General features: G+C 42.5%; 1 protein-coding gene across 10 annotated transcripts in view; it reads left to right on the top strand.

The window, feature by feature from the left end:
• The window catches only part of CERS3 (ceramide synthase 3), a 41,914-nt gene extending 30,041 nt beyond the window's left edge, over positions 1-11,873 (top strand). For all 10 annotated transcript variants that reach the window (XM_057409758.1, XM_057409756.1, XM_057409753.1 and 7 more), the window contains one exon: positions 11,581-11,873. In XM_057409758.1, the coding sequence (XP_057265741.1) occupies positions 11,581-11,712 (132 nt within the window). In that variant the 3' untranslated portion in view covers positions 11,713-11,873. The remainder of the gene's footprint in view (positions 1-11,580) is intronic.
• Positions 11,874-17,254: the final 5,381 nt, after the last annotated feature.

Raw genomic sequence — 17,254 nt, 5'->3', positions numbered from 1 at the left:
CGGTAATGGCAGGTTTTTAATGGACTGTAATGTAACCTGGAATATGTTTTGTTTCTCTTTTAATTGTTTTGTCACCATCAGACTGTCCTCAAGTAAGCTTCTCACTGATGGTCACTATTAGGAGTCACCAGTTGCAGTTTCATTTGATTCACCATGTTTCTTTCCCCTTCCTGAAGCAAAGAAGGCTGAAGTGTTGTAGAGCAGGCTTTTGGACTTGTCACTCAAAAAATAAGCTGGTGCCACCTATGTATCTACAATATTCCTTAGGTGGTTTGTGCTCAGTGAGCAAGCTTTTTAAAGAGTTTGGTTGGGCATATCCTTGTCCATAGTTTGTTCGCTCCTTATTTGGTCCAAATTCCCAAGGGAACAGAGACAAAGAATGATGGATGACAGAGTAGGGGTAGCTGAAAATGAAAAGAAAAGACTATTTTGGGGTTGAAATGAGAGCCGTGAAATACTTACGGTACTTCTGCTGTTCCCAGCCATCGTTATTCTGCTTCAGCCTGTTGAGGATTGCTCTCAAACTGAGACATCTCTGCCAGTTCCAGTTGACTTTCTTTCCTTCATTCTTTCTTACATACTAATATTGGGATGCCAGTAGAGTCCTTGCCATGGAAAGTGGTTAGTCACATAAAGACTCCTTGAATCAGTTGCTCCCTTTTCTATACTGAAAGATCTACTACTAAAACTCAATCCCTAAATGTGTGCCCATGACTAGAATGCTTGATATGTTTTAATATTAATGTGTAGGCAAGGCCTGAAAGTCCTTTGGAGTACGGACATCGTATGCTCTTATAAAACATGCCCTCACCACTCAAACTGTAGAATAATGATTCTTTACACCTGCAGAGGTGCTGGCCTATGTTACTGTCTATCTTTCTTGCTGTGAATTTCTCTCTTCACAGATTTGCTATAACCCTTTGTGACAGTTTTGAAGTGAAGTTATACAGTTCCCGAAGGCCAAACTACCTGCTCCTGACAGATGCCTTTGGCTGAGGTTAATCTGAGGCTGTTCAGAATCTCCTCAGCTTCTGCAGAACTTTCCTTGCCTGGGATCCTCCTATTATTTATCTTCTTAAGTTTTGGTGCTTGATCTGTTTGCATCAGGCGGAGCTTTTATTGTTAGTAGTTCATTTGAATCTCTTATTCTCTAAGCGCATGGGTCCTGGGAGTGTGGAATCTCAGTGCTGAACTTGGGTGAGAATTTTCTTGTTCACAAAACACAGACCCACAGCAATGGGGTTTTTTGGTTTACAGGTCCTTAAACATTTCCCCATGGAAGTACAGATTTCTGTATGACAATTTAAGCTCTTAGCGCTTGCCTTCCTTTCCTTGGCTACCTTTAGAATAAGATCTGTATCCTTTAGAATTAGACCATGGATCCACAGTGGTTAAAATCCAGTGGTTTACCTTTATTAGAGAGTCGCTATTCAGCTTCCATTCACTTAGGATGTGAACACTCAACTATCCTGGCTGCTGAGGCAGCACCGACTTTCTCATTGAACTGTGCCATAACTTGAGATATTTAATCCTACACAGAAAGCTTATTTTTAAAACTACAGAGAGGAAACAAGCTCAATGCATCATGGAAGTAGAACGGCCTCTAAAGAGATTACACTTACAATCTCTTTTGTGGCAAAGAGAACTGGATCCAGTGTTGATGTGCTAGAGCTGTGTGCTGTTTGCTGTGCGCTACACACGCCGTAGGTGAGCTGAGCCTGATTGCTCCCAGCTAATAAACTCTGACTTTGAACTTGAGCTGCAAAGGGTCATCATCTGACCCTGATCATGCACAGGTGCTGCGCTTCCAGATACCCAGCAATTACTGGGATGTGACAATGAAGCATGAAATGAAATGTATATTCAGTTTTGGCATACACAGCAGTTTGCTGGTCTCCTAAGAAGTCAGACTTTCAGCTGATGATTTTTTTTCCTTCTTTCTGAAGCAGTAAAGGAATCTATTTTCAGGACATTTATCATTAGAAAATGAAAATCAATGAGAATTAACACGTTCAGTGACAAGTCTGATTTCAGAAAAATGGCATTCTACGGGGGTTAAACAGAGGACAGGGCTTAGCTTCCTAAATGAGAAGCATGTAAGTGTTGTTTTTTTTATGTACATGTTTTGTTAAGCCTGTAGTGTGCCAATGGCTATCAGGGTGCCGATAAAACAGACCAAGAGGTGTGCTTGCCTTAATACCATGTAGCCATTTTAAGAGCAGTAATATATTTTAGAGGATAATGGTCATGTAGTGACTTGCAATTTCATGACTCTGTGGGACTGAAAAGTTGAGGGAAAGCTTTCCCTGGAGATTTTGTGTTTACTTTGTAGACTGGGAAGGGCCATTACACACTGATGTCCTGCTACAGAGTTTGAGTTATCTGAAGGTTTAGCACAAACTCAGTGCAGATTGAATTGGGGAATAAGCAACCTCTAAGAACCTATTTTAAAGGAAACTGGGTTATGGAGACATTGAATTTGTTGGTTCTCAACAGATAAATATATATATATATATATATATAGTTGGTTTTCTCATGAGTCTATCTGATTAGGGAGACAAAATAGGATGAATGAACATTTTCCCCTCTCGGAGATGAAAACCAGTCTGTCCGGGAACCTTCCCAGTTGATTAGAGTTACTGCCTTTGGGACATGAGCTTTTTAATGGCCTGGAGATGGGAGCTCGCCAGCCAGGTCAGCAGCTTGGAGGCTCATGCCCTTGTAAAGGGAAATTACTTCCTGTTATGACTTTCTTTCATCTGTGTATTTCCCATTCTGCTGCAGCAGTCTAGTTAAGCCCAAAGCCTGGCTACATGTCTCACTTCAGGCTGCCAAATTCATCGGAGGGAGGAGGGGTGAGAGGCAGGCAGAAGGAATCATAAAAGTGTAAGAGGTTGCCTGGCTGGTATTTACAATGATAGGCAAAGAGGAGAAAAGCTGTTGTGAGCACGCTTGGGAGCTCTGGAGCCCTACCCGCACTGGGGATGTGAAGTCAAGGCTGACCTCAGTAATGTATATTTTATCTAAGTGTGCAGCCCACCAGAGTCTGTGAAAGAGGGAACACCACTTCCCTGCTGCACAAGTGTTAGGTGCCAATCCAAGAGCACTATCTGGTCTCCTTTGCCTTCACCAGTTCATTTTCCTGGCACTGAGAGTTATTTGAATCTTAACTTTTAGTCCAGAGCATGAATAGGGTCAGCAGCTGGGCAATGTATGTTAGACTATATTCTAAAGTACTCAGATTTCAGAACAGCAGCAGTGATCTGTGATGAATATTGATTTTGATTTTACTTTTTATAACAAATCTCTTTTTAGAATATCCATAATTCCACAGCAACTTTCACTTGAGTGTTATATAGCAGTCGCATAAACCTTAGAAAACTTAAGGACTGTTGTAACCATTATGGAGGAATGAACTGAAAGGAATAATTTCTGAGCATTTGATTGGAGTAGATGGGCTTGTGAAGGTACAGTGGGGTGGGTGCATTAAAGTATAGAATCACAGAATGGTCTTGGTTGAAAGGGACCTCAGAGCTCATCCAGTTCCAACCCACTGCCATGGGCAGGGACACCTTCCACTAGAGCAGCTTGCTCAAAGTAGCCTTCCATTGCCCTATTAAGCAGACACGGGGCTTTGCAAGAGCAGACTCAGTCCTCTGGCCGTAGTCCAACAAATGGGGTGTGCGGATGCTCCCTTTGCCTCTCATGTCAGCTGTGTCATAAATGAGGCTGTGCAGGTCTCTTCTATGCTGCAATGAAAGTCTGCTGCTTCCAGAGTTGCCGAGTTTGACTTCAAGTGGATGCTGCAGATGACCACTGCCTCCAAGAACAGAAAATCAGAACTGTATGTAATTCTGAAAGCAAATCACAGGCAAATTCTTGCCCTGGCCAGGTCATCAGAAGCCTGCAGTGCTGATCCAGGGCCAGGTTCTCAGCTGGCATAAATGCACATGGCTCCACTTGAAGTCAGTGGGATTGTGTTAGTTTTCACCAGCAATGGATCTGCCCAAACAAGAACCCCCACCCCTCTCTCTGCATGTATGTCTGGCACAAGGCAGCTTCACTTTCAGTAAATCCCTGATCTAAATGACCTTTCTTTACTATGAAAGTTCCTGATTCAGAGAAAAGACAAATGTTGGTAAAGTTTTTGCTTTAAAATCAGTTGCTTTACTGAAGAGCATTTGCTGACAGTTTTCCTGGCTTCCCTTGTTAACTGCTCATATCTTTTCATTTTCTAGCAGGGTATTTATGCAATGTTCCATTTGTTGCTAGTTTTATATATATGCGCCTATATAAAAACTATATATGCATAATAGTGTGCATATGTATTTATTCAATTGCCAAAAATCAATCCACAGAGCAAATCCTAGGCCTTCCACAGAACTTTTGATGCCTTCATTTACTAGTTTTAATATATGCTGCAGAGGTTTGAGTTGTGACTTTGTTATGAGGTGAGTAATTCTCATACTTTCAGAGGTGTTCACACAGCACTACAGTCTGCTGAATCCATTTTAAAATCCAAAAGCTTGAAATAAAGCTAGTTAGTGATAGATTAATAGTAACTGAGAAAGGAAATTGCCCTATCCTGGATTTAAAGCAAATCAGCCTAATCAGGCAGTGATGGTGTGAGGCGTGTGAGGATAGGATTTGTCTTGTGTAACTTAAGCTGGGCTTAGCTCAAGTTCAGGGATCCCTCTGCAACCAGTGGAGGAAGAGCAGTGTGTCCACAATGTGTCCCATTCACTGTGTCTAGTGTTGTCACCCCAGCAGTGGTGGGGCAGGTCACCCTCTGGGGACACCAGTTTCTCATTCTGTTGGTTATTGAGCCAGCCTAGATACAGTATCCAAGTAGATAACCTGAATTCAGTGAAGTAAAACCTTCAGTGTCAAGCACACAGGTCTCAGGGACTTCTAATACTATTTAAGAAACTTTGTTCTCTAGGTACTACTTGAAATATTCTATATCTAGCCTCAACAAAAGGGTGTTTAGAAGTACTTTATTGAAAAGAGTTTAGGTATTGTGTTATGAATGTCAATTGAAAACATGTTACTTGTAAGGTATGTGACTCAACAATTTGGTTAATGTTTAGGTGCAGAGATAACTTCAAGATACATCACAAAAGGATCAGAATGCCTCCTAACAGTGAAAATAGAGAAATGAGTACCCTAACATTAGACACATTAGAGAGGAGTGCCTGTCATCTACATGGTTGTATACTTTGTGGTTTCAGGTTAGTTTAATAGTACTAGAAGGCTTCTGTAGGAATATTCTGTAGCAGCTGTGTTGTTTCAAAACATTCATCTCCAGTGCAGCATCCTACCTCACCGATGTGAGTGCAAGTGTCTGATCAGCTGTTTTGTAGCCAAAACAGCATATATAAGGAATAAAGGGCATGTTCTGATAAAGGCTCATACCACTGCACTCCTTGGCTTAATGCAAATTCTGTCCTAGGGTAAAAAGAAGTTCACTATAGAGAACAGCATCAAATGCCTATTATATTGTTCTTTGTTTCTTTGCCAGCCGTGGATTTAAAATGGGAATAATTCAAAAAGCAGTGGGACATTCTGACTCACTTAGTACCTCCTGGGCTTTTGACATTACCGTAAAGCCACAGACACTTGAGTGCAAGGTTTGCTGAGTGGATTTCAATAACACAGCAAGCAGACTTTATTGAAACCACCGAGCACCTGATTAACTGTAAACAAGGATTTATTTCTTCTGAACTCGAGGGTATTCCAGCTCTGGTTACAGGTGTGGCATGCTGAGTGACAACACAAGTGAGCGCTATCTGAGGTTAAATTCATTCTTCAGTCAAAACCAGGGACATATTCTGATAGCAACATCTCTTTTATGAGACTCTTCTTGATACATGTGGAATTAATGTTACTTTTAATTTGTTTTTCACATGTCATCTTCGAGTTCCCTCTGAAAACTCCCAGTTGAAAGCTTGGAAATTGGGTATTACATAGAAGAGAGAGATTATAGAAGAGTTTTGGCCACAAGATGTCCAATACAATTAATCTAGAAAGTCTGCATCTTCATTTTAAAACTGCAGAAAGCAGAGTCCAACAGTGCATCTTCCATGGAAGATCAACATTATTTATGGTGCCCAGTGTGTATGAGCTGAAAAGGGATATATATTTTCCAATAAAATCTTCCAGGCTGGAAATACAGAACAGTTTGCTTGAATCCAAATGTATATTTCTTAGTCTCCACAGGAAAGTAAAGACATATTAAGTCATATGTCAGCTGAGTTGAATTATTGATGTTGAATTAAACATGTTGAACTCGGAGATTCATCAACTTTATAGTAGTATTTGTTAGAAAAGTACCCCCTTCTATCTATTTGGATTGACTTTTTATTATCTCTCTTGTTTATTATCTCTTTTATTTGAGTCAGTGGTTGCTGACCTGACTAATAGCTTTCATCTTTGTACTGCAAGCTGTTTCCATATGTGCAGGTGCTGTGGAATTTATTGCCTGTACATTGAAAAATCAAGATCTAGTCAATAGGTTTGTAGATATTTAAATGAAAATATTCTTAAGGTAGAATTAAGGTGTGAGATTTAGGACATTTTTATTTTAACGTGATACATTTAGGAGTCAGGAAATTCCAACTAAAAGATAAGAATTAATATTTGAAAATCCCAAAATCAAAATTTCACCAAATCAGGAAACACAGAATTAAAAATCCACAGTCAGCTGTGAATTCCTTTTACATCCCTGTACCTGGTAGAAGGCGTCCAGTGAGCTGTGTGGATGTAAATTATGCTTACCCTAAAAGATTCATTGGTGTTAGTCTTGCCCTTGCCTGGCAATCTCCTTATGCTGCTGAGAAGCCTTGAGTGAGTGTTGGTACCACACTACTGCCTTCATAGCACCAACCCAACATTAGTGTGTGCTGCTCAGAAAGTGTGTGTCTCTGTCAGGGAGATGCTGGATTGAAAGCTGGGTCATGAAATAAATGTAGCAACTGAGCCCTTCACTGCAGAACCCTCTTTGTTCAGTATCTCTCAGCCACTTTCCCTATCTTACATTTTGAGACCTTGACTTGACAATCTGCTCGGAGCCACACTGACCCCATGATGTGTTTGCTAGCAAGTGTCTTTCCCCTCCTGAGAAAGCAGAAGGCATGTTGCTAAGGCTTCCCACTGTTTATAGGATCAATCCATGTTGCTACAATAGATCTTTGCCTCTTTTTTTATACCACTTGGCACTGGCTTTCTCTCTGCTTTTACACTTTCCACTTTAGCTGCTGCGTAGCAGATAGGAAGCCATGGCTGCCTTGTGGCACAGACAAAGATAGCACGTGCCCAGTAAAGGGAATTAGGAGAGAAGGTGGGGTCTGCCCAGGCCCACTTCTCCACCAGTGAGCTTCAGATGGCATCACCAGCACACAGGAACAGGAAACCCATGCTTCCATCCATCTTCCAGCCCAGCCCTTGTCCTTCTCCCAGTGCTCGTATCAGCTGTAACAGGAAGAACACAGCACTAAGAGTGTGTCAAGAGGGAAGTGATTTCTGAGTGCTGTATTGAGACAGACTTGCACAATTAGGAGTAAATTCTGTTAGTTTAGATGGAAAGTTGACCAATGTTCTTCTGTTTACAAGAGGCTGGGAAGTGGCCTGTGAAGTTTGCTCATCTTTTAATTTCAAGAAGTCCTTTTTCCTTGGTGAAGGCTTTTGGAAGGTCCTTTACCGTTCACATAGTAAGATGTGGTGGTAATGACTTGAATGATACAAGTCTGAACAGCAGTGAAATACAAGAAGCCAAAACTACCTTAACAAATACGGTTCATTTAACTAAAAGAGGCAGACTGAGCAGCAGGTGGAAGGGTTAAACAAAAGGAAAAAAGATTATAGGAGTTTGCGGCTTTGGCTTCACTACAAATGGCTCTCTTGCAGACTTTATAGCATTAGTGTTGCTTCTCATAAACCTTGAAACCATTCATCCATTTAGAAAGATTAAATTGGTTAGTCATCCAGAACATAAAATATACACATCCATTTTGTCTGTTACCCTAAACCATCTGAAGTATAATAAATGCAGCTGATGCCATTAAACTAAAGCATTGAGTATTAATGATGGCCTCAGTTGTGGTATTTACAGTTTGCCAGCTCTTGTGTTTCTGATAGTATATTCATCTGTTGTTGCTCAGGGACAGTAAGAGCAGTCTTTGAGTTGGAAAACACAACTATAATATATGATGTGAGGGGCTCAGAGAAAACATCTTGGTATTAAAGCAGGGAAAATCCTAGAAATGTTACCTTTTCTGTTATTCTTAGAAGGTCAAAGTTAAGAGGCACAAACTTCACTTACGGTATCTTGATATATCTATAATGGTCTGTTACAGTCTGCAAAGACCCGTTTGTTTGGTTTTCTAGTTACAGATGAAGCTATTGCTATTTAAAGTTCTGTTCTGCCACTGAAACAAGCTAGACAGAAATGGCCAGACTCTTCTAAAGCAAGAGTCTGTGGAGGCACTTGGTCAGGAAGCAGGTTAATGTTTAAAAGCATAATAGAGGTCTAGATTGGATTTAGCCGTAATTTTTCTTGGTTAATATCAGGATTTCAGCAGCAGTGCTCTGTCCCCAAATGAAGCAAATTTGCAATGGTTGCTTCAGAATACAAAACAATTTAATTCCTGCTGCTTTGAATTATGGAAGACATTATCTCAAATGCAGGGATTTTGCAGTGTGCTGGCAGAAACATTGACATGTTTTTTAATTACTGCATATAGTGATTTTAATCAGAGCATCCAGCTTGACAGCATTAAAACTGGGAAGCAAATCCTGTCTGAGTTTCCAGTTCTATGCTGGAAATGCCAGCTCATTCCTGTAGGGATCAGGAATCAATGCTCCTCCCCTTTCACTCCCCACATTTGCAGCCTCAGCCAGAGGCTGCTCAGGAGGATGGGGGTATTTGCCATGAGCACAGCAGATTCTGCATCAGACCCTATGTTAGGTTTAGTTTGCATTTCATTTTCTGAAGCATTTGTGGTGGCACAAAGAATAACAAACCTCTCCCCACACCCTCGCCATTTGTCTTTTACTGCAAATACAAATTGCAAAGCTACCAGGAGTGAGAGAGGTGATCTGAAAGAGGCAGAACCTCATAAATTGTTTGTGTGGGAAAGGCTGTCTTTCCTTTCCTCTAACTGATGGCATGCCAAGTTTATCTTACAGTATTTACAGTAAGATTTGTTTGTTTTGATACCCTTTGTGTGTTGTTAGGGAAAAGGCAGAAGAAAATCTCCAGGAAGTTTTATAGTTTCTGATGGAACAGAGTTCAGAGTTTAATTTTCTTTCTACTCCTATGCATTTTATTAGAAGCGTAGTGTATAAAGGGATATGAGATGGCAATTGGATGAGTTATTACTGAGCTGTCATTTCTTTTCTCTATATAAATGTGGTGTTTAAGAAAGACCTCAGACCGGCAGGCTAAGACAGTGGAATTGTTAGTTCATTCCAAGAGCAGATACAGGATGGGCAGGAACAGCGCCGGTTTCTCCTTCTGCGTCTCATCTCGGACCTTGGCACATCGCTCCAGGAGCAGGAAGAACGTGCAGTCTCTGCCTGTTTAGCTGAGATCCAGACAGATGACAAGGAGAACAAATTCCTCCGTGACGGAGCGATCCCCGGTGTGGCTGTACAGGCAACAGATTGTCTGCACGAGGGCTAACGTCAGAGCCTGCCAGCTCCAGCACGCAGCTCTGGAGGCAACGGACTCTGTTCTGAAGAGAAGCTTTGGGTCTCCCTCAGCAGACAGGCCTGCAGGCCAAGCACCCCTGTGTTACAAAAGGACACCACAGCATCCCCAGTCCTCAGTACCTGAATGTTGACCTTCTGGCTGTTAAATTTGGGTGTTCCCATTAACAGACCAAATACCTTGGTGCTAATGGGTAAATTGTCAGCACAGTGTGAGGGCCCAAGGTTGATCCTCGGCTTCAGGGAAACTGCTGTTTTAAAGTGAGTAAACTCGTAAGATGCTGGAAAGGGAATGACTATTGCCCATCTTTTCCAGCACAAGAAGTAGAGGGTGTCAGGTGAAACTATTGGGCACCTTCCAAATACCTGGAAGAGACAACCAGTGGCAGTTCCTAATAACACAGGAAACTGCTGGTGGAGGTGGGAGAAATTTCTTACATGCCTGCTTTGATCTCATTTCTGTTCTCAGTCAGCACTTAGGCAGAAGGAACTGCTCACTTAATTTACAGTGTCTTTAGAGCCTGCAGAGCAGGTCATCAGTTGGTATGAAAAGTCCTGACAGGGAGTCAAGTAGAGCTTGCTCCACTGAAAGAGAAATAGAGATGTTTGGTTTTAATGCCAAAGTCTCAACTGTTTGAACCAAACTTCTGAACACAACATGGGGTCTTGGGTTATGGTAGGAGTTGGGAAATAAGAGACTAAGGGTGTATTTTATGTGCCATGGCAAACAGCACAGAATTGTCTTAATCTCTCTCCAAACTTTGCTGTGAAATACTGGGTAGACACAATGCTCTTTCTCTGCCTGGTATAAGCGTTCTTTAGGCACTGCCATGTGTGACTGGGGATGAAGCATGATTGCCAGATGTTAGAAGCTGTTCCTATAGAGCTGGGAAGGGATTTTCCTAAGGGCAGAGTGTCTTGCTGACCCCCTTTCATCCCTGTTAATGGAGCAGCTGTCCCCTCCCTGGCAATTCCCTTAGCAGGATGATATATACAAGATGAATGTGATAGCTGTGTAGACATGGCCTCCCCTTTGCAAAGGTCAACTTGATGTATAAACCATCAAGCAAGGAGGAATATTTCATGGTCACTAAGTCTCTTTAGGCAAAGCTAATACCAGGAGATGCTGGCACAAGTAGTCACAGTTTAGTTTACACCTGTCAGAAGCGGGCAGCCTCTCAACTCCTCTGTTTGGGCGAGTGTATTCATCATGTTTAGCCTTTATACAATATTCTTTTCATCTTCCCTGCACTTCACAACTCTTAAGTAATCCCACAGCACCCAGGGGTTACTAGCAAGGCTTTACAAGGGAAGGCGGAAATGAGCAGGAAGAGGTCAAATGACTGGGCCAAGGTCATGGAAGAAATTGTCTCTAAAGAACATTAGGTTCTACAAGATTAAAGTGGTGTTAACTGGTGTGTCCTTGGTTGTCAGCATCTTTGGAGGGAGGGGGTGTTCCTGAGGGGGCTGTTTTAACATTGTCTGGTGTATTTCGAGCTCCCCTCTCATCTGTCCCCTTTAGCACTTTGGTTTTTTTTTTTCCTGAGGCAAATGGAAGACAGAGGAGTTTTGTCTTCAGAGGATGGTGGGGAATTTCCAAGAAGGGAGAATGTCTCATATTCTGGAACATCTATGCACCTTTTGATTTTGCAATGAGAAATGGGGGCATCTGACTAATGAAATTAATGGATTATTCTTTCAAGTCATTGCAAAGATCCAGATACCCAGTTCACTTTAAAAATGAAAGTCTTCCTTGTCCATAACCCATAGGCCTTTTAAAGTTCTATAGCAATGGTGATAACAATCCCATGACTTACCTGACAGTAAACACTGCAAGTATAGAATACGCTCACAGTGCTTTCTTCTCCCTAGGACTTGAAAGACGATCGAAGTGATGAAGAGGAGGAAGATTCTGTTACAGATAATGAAGAGGAGTCCATAAAGAATGGCAACAAGAACAGCTGTGGGTCAAGCAAACATCTCCTAAGCAGCAGTCACCACTAGCCCCTTTCTGCCTCACCTCCTGCAGTGATTTCTGCTCTGGTTTTAACCCAACCTACAGGATAGAATTTAAGTCAAAATTCTTATGAGAGACTGTGATTGATTTATTGTTGGCTACTGGACCTGGAAAAAAGCCCAGTCTAGAGGGAAGGGAAAAATTGTGTAACGTGTTAATGACCCGCTTTGAGAATCATTGTGAAGTGTTGGGAAAGATGTTTGGACACACTGAGTGACAGTGCTCCACAAGGTCAAAGCTCAAGAGCCTCAGATCATTTAGTGTCCCAATTCTAACACTGTTTTTCAATCTGGTATAAGATCTGTTTCACCAAATGGTTTAATTCGCAGATGTTTTGTGGTAGGTAAGGAGTGTGAATTCCATTAGGAACCAAAATTACTCAATGTGGGAAAAATTTGACAGTGGTGTACAGTGCATTTTAGTCTTTAGTTTTCAGTTTAAACCCTCATCAAAATAGCTATTTTTTGGGTTAGATTTCATTTCCTGGAGGCCAGTGGAAGCTAACACAAAGGAAGACAAATTACTTGCCTCTGAAGAGCTGGCTTCACTGCAGAAATATAGTCTTTCTCCAAAATATGCTGTATGATAGATGGCTCAAAAATTGTGTTCTGAGATTTACCTGTCAAGGAAATCACTGTTAAAATAGCAAAACTCAGCCTCAATTCTCCATTGGGCTCTGGGTTTCATCTCTGTCATTCTGGCCTCGTCTTAGGAGCAAGTCCACTAAGTTCTGTTTTGTGGTTCCTGTGTGTTCACTGCATGTATCTGGGCTCTGGGGGAGCATGGGACTAACAGGGAATGTCATGTTGTCAGTGCTGTGAATTCATTTGATACCAGGATCTGTATTTCTATCTCTGCTCTTTCTGAAAGTCAGGAATCACATTGGCTAGAGCTAAATGTGGTTGCGTGTGACTTAGGCCACATACCGTTGTTTGTGCTGTAAGAAGTTGTCATGATTGAAGGAACAGTGGATGTTTCATCAGCTTCTCTTACCAAAAGTGCCTCTGTCTTATGTTTGCACTTTTGTTCTAAGGCTAGTGCAGAGTGAAGCAGCTTTTTTAGTCCTGGGGCTTTCCAAGGAGAGCCTTGGGCCTTTTAAATAGGGTGGCGCCAGTCTCATTTCCAGATGCATTAGCTCACAAAGTTGTGATTTGTGTCATGAGTTTTAGAGGTGAGAGGCTCTCTATGCGGTTCTACAGTAGCTGAGATCATCTGGTGAACTAAATCCAGTAGCTTGATAGAGACCAGGGGACCACTGCTGCAACAGCCTTCATGCTGAGCTTTTGGTTTGGAAAAGTTCTTTTCCCCTTACAGCTGCTCAGGCAGGAGCTTGGTGATCTATGGGAAGCACCATATGACTGACTTGTTTTCTCAAGATTTCCTTGGCAAAGAGGGATAAAGTTCAGTGAAAGAATGGGAAATGTTTGGCATCTCAGATATGAAGAGTGAAGTTTGTTCCGTGCAGTTACAAGGAGCTATAGGAGTACTTCATTACAGAGGCTGGCGATGTGAAAGTATCTTCATGCGGTCTGGTCAACTAAGCCGTCTTTAATTTTGTACTTATATTTTGCACCATGTAATATGTTTATGTTTCACCACAAAGAGAACTTACTGAGAAAGGAGAATGGCCTCCAGCTTCTGAGAAGGATGGAAATGTGCAGTAGTGGAATGGAACTCCTGTGGTTAAGAAAGGCTTCTTGGGCTGAGCAGGCAGAATTCCCTCGGTAGCTCTTGTATAGCAGTGTGCTTCCTTACGTAGCTGTGGAGAATACCTTAAATACTGCAGTGTGGTTTTATTGGAAGTGTAAGTACTTATTACATCATCTAAAGCAACTGGTGAGTTTGGCAGGGTCACAGTTGCTTATCAGGGCCTGTTTATTGCCTACATGAAAAGAACTGGCCTTTCCTGACAAAACGTAGAAACCCGACATCTTGGAGGCTTTACACTCCCTTTGAGAGCAGTGGAGACAGCGATGCTTTCTTCAAGACATAACAGGGGTTTGAGAGGTGGCCAGGCTATTATCATTTCATTTTGGTGCCAAAAAAACGTTCCTGCTATGAGTAGGAAAGGAATTCGGGAAAGGAAACGTGAAGAATGAAGTTGTCACAGGAGTGAGCCTCTGAACAACTACTGAGTTTTACAGTAGAATTTATAGTCTGGTTCAGGGCAAATCTTGCCCTTCCTACTCGGACGAGTCTCCCACTGAAGCCAATTAACTCCACTGGAGTCTTGCCTAGGAAAAATTTTGGACTGCAGATATCCAGCTTAATTACAAGACCTGTTTTAAATCGATGTGAAACTAGGATCTTAGAGGAAGAGTAAAAGGTAGATAAAGACATTCAAACATCAAGTATTGAGGCAAAGTTTTGGTGAATACAGAAGAAAATAACATCCTGAAGGTGAAGGTTGAGTCTAAGCACAGTAAACAACCAAATAACTACATCACACTGCAGTTAGGGTCATGGGACCTCCTGGGGGTTACTGTGAAGCCCATCTGAAGTGATGAGATGTGAAAACTCTGGATGTAAACCACTAGGCACTGGGCATGAATACCCACAGCATGGAAAGAAGTGGGAACAGACTGTCCCAGTTGGACTGGACACATGAGATTTGTCATTCCGGATGTTACATGTGTTTCATCTTCTACTACTTATAGTTAGAAACTCAGAAACAAGAAGCTGAGGTTGTGGGGAACATGATTCATGCTAAATAAATTAATGTCATGGTGCTTCCATATTTTCACTCTATTCAATGCTCTTAACTTTTTATTCCTATTGTGTAAAGAGTCTCCAAATGCACGTGCAGCACAGTTGGAGGTAATGTGTGTGAGCACAGGTGCTAGACTACATTACTTTTACCCTTTGATGGTAAAAATGGGTCCTGGTTTAATGCTTTGATGCTGTCTGGTTCTGCTGTGTCACTTTGACCATGCCAAAATACTTATGGTTGAATTAAGGACTGAAAATGAAATCTTAGTCCATTGGACTCATCAGAATCTCTTCTGTTGCATTTAATCCTCTGAGTTTTGGTCAGGTTCTCCTGTTCATGTACCCCATGCTGCCTCTGTACCTTTTTACTACATAGATTTACCAATCTACTTGGATTTGATTTACAGAGCTCCTTTACTCCACAGAACTCATTTTGTCAATGTGTCTTACTCAGGATAATTACCTTTATTTGTTCTTAAGGGCACTGGATTTGTCTGGTCTGTTGTGCTCCACACTAGAGAGAAATACTTTTTGACAACAGGTATCTATGTAAGAATTCCCTTGTTTTCCTCACCTCTTCCTCTCTGCTTTCCGCTCCCTCCCCGCTTTTCAGTGAGGGCCTGGTCTGAAGTTATATTTATTTGAGGAATGTTAGAATAATGTGCAAATACAGAGAGAATTCTTTGTTTCCCAGGAGTGCTTATGTTCATACACAGATGGAGGTGCTGTCACCCAGTTAGGGTGACATGGGATTAGTACCTCAGTGGCTCATGATAAGCACGGACATGGATCTTAAGCTGGTAAAAGTAGGAAAGCTCTCCTGTACCCAAAGGAGCTGTGCTGATTGGTATCAGTTGGAAAGCTGTTTCATATTCCTTATTCTTTCCATTTCTCAGGCAGATCATAGAGCTTCTGACTTACCATCTCTTCCCATGGGCAAACACACATAAGAGAAGGTGTTTCAGGCCAAATAATGAACTGTAGCCGAATACTTTGGTTTTATTATCTGCATTCACTTTTTTAAGCTTACGAGGAAGGCTGAAGTAGATGGAAAACAAATCCAACAGGGAGATGTGAGTTTTGGCTACAAACAGCTTGCAAACTGTGAAGAATTTAATAATAAAAGAAATATTGCTGATTTAGAAAGAAAAACACCATCTCCACAGGCACTTCCCCCACGGTGGGGTTGAAGAACAACAGATAACCAGCGGGCAGGAATGGAGGTCCTGAGAGTGAGAACACTGCCCCGTTGTGAAGATGCCAAAGAGAGTTGGTTTGGTGGCTGTTTGCTGCCCTGGAGCTGGGGAGCCCTTCGGCACAAAGTACTGGGATGCAATGGGGAGAGGAGAAGTCACTGGCTGAACAAGTAGGACTCCGATAGTTTCACTTTCTTCCTTGCCATCCGTGTGTTAAAATCTGAAGCAGCAGAGAGGAGGTGAAGACCTGACATTAATCCCTTGTCAAAGACTGAGATTCCCAATCCAGGTGGCTAAAGCAATGGAGTCTTCACCCTCACCCTGGCTGGCTCCAAAGAACTCCAGGTAGGGTTCTGGGAGCTGATTTAACTGAAGTCCCCCCTGTGGGATTACTTGAGGTTTCTAGCTTAGCAGAAGACAAGGCTGAAAGCACAGGTCTAAGCTTCCACATATGACTCTGCAAATACGAAGTCATAACAGTGCGTGTAGGATAATGTTGTTGATGTTCTGATAGTCTGAAGATTTATGAAAATATCTTCTATTTACTCAGCTGGAAGGAGCCCTGTTCTTCTGGAGTTTGGTTACCCCATAAAGCATTCAGAGGAGACCCCATAATCATTTCAAAGTCAGAAACATTAAGTGGAATAACAAGTATAAACCCGTCCACAGTGCCTTTGAAGTGCAAGAAGCATGTCCTTGTAGTCATTGAATAGTACTGTGCCTTGAGCCGGGGTGGGAGGAAACAGCTCCCAGGCAGTTGTTTCAGGTGGTGAGAAGACCATATTTTTCCTACCACAGAAGAAGCTGGGCTAAAAAAAGCTTGAGTAGGGCAATGAAAAAGGTGATTAAATTCCCACTGAAATTCACAGGGGCTTTTCCCAGGATGCTGATGAGAACTGGATCCAGACCTCAAGCAACGAGGTAAGATGATAAGGACAGCATGGCCCTACATTTTCCAGCTGTCAGGAGCAGGGCACAGCCCCCGTGTTCCCTCCTCCTACAGTCCAGGGCAAAATCCCTCCTGGAAAATGAGATCTGTCTGCAGGACCCTCACCTGAACACAGCTCTGCCTTTGCTCCTGCCCAAACATGCCTCTTGCAAGACATCCCTGGGAAAGCAGGGCTGCTGCTGTGGAAGCCTGTGATCCAAGGTCAGATTTACAGGGAAGAGGCAAATGACAAGCTGCGGTTATCCCAGCCACCTTAGTGTATGAGTGCATGAGGGGGCTGCTGAGCCAGAGAAAAGGGAGCAGAAGCTGGAGCAACAGTTTAAGCACAGACCTGACATCACCAAAATCACCAAGTGAAGCAGTAAGAAGGCTGGGAAGAAAACAAGCCCCGAGAGAAGGGGAAGGAAAAGGATGGCAGTTCGGTAATACTGGGGATCAGCCCTTCCCACACAGCAGAAATGAGCTCTGCAGCCAGGACAACTCCTTTTCCCTGAGCACCGGCGGTTTCAGGCTGAGCCCAGCCGATGAGTTCCAAGGCAGGAGGATCTGGGAAACACTCCTTTCCAAAGTTCCCACTATGGGAGTGAGGACTCAGCTGGGGCTGGGCCAGGGTAGCCATGAGTGGAGGCCAGCAGACCTGGTTCACCTCCACTTGCTGGGCAAGCCTGCCTCCCT

The sequence above is a fragment of the Pezoporus wallicus genome, unplaced genomic scaffold (genome assembly GCF_028554395.1).
Source record: "Pezoporus wallicus isolate ANWC-B61680 ecotype Strahan unplaced genomic scaffold, APGP_CSIRO_Pwel_v1 contig_13643, whole genome shotgun sequence".
Taxonomy (NCBI): domain Eukaryota; kingdom Metazoa; phylum Chordata; class Aves; order Psittaciformes; family Psittacidae; genus Pezoporus; species Pezoporus wallicus.
Note: the sequence above shows the minus strand (reverse complement) of the source record. Positions and strands in the feature narration are given on the sequence as shown.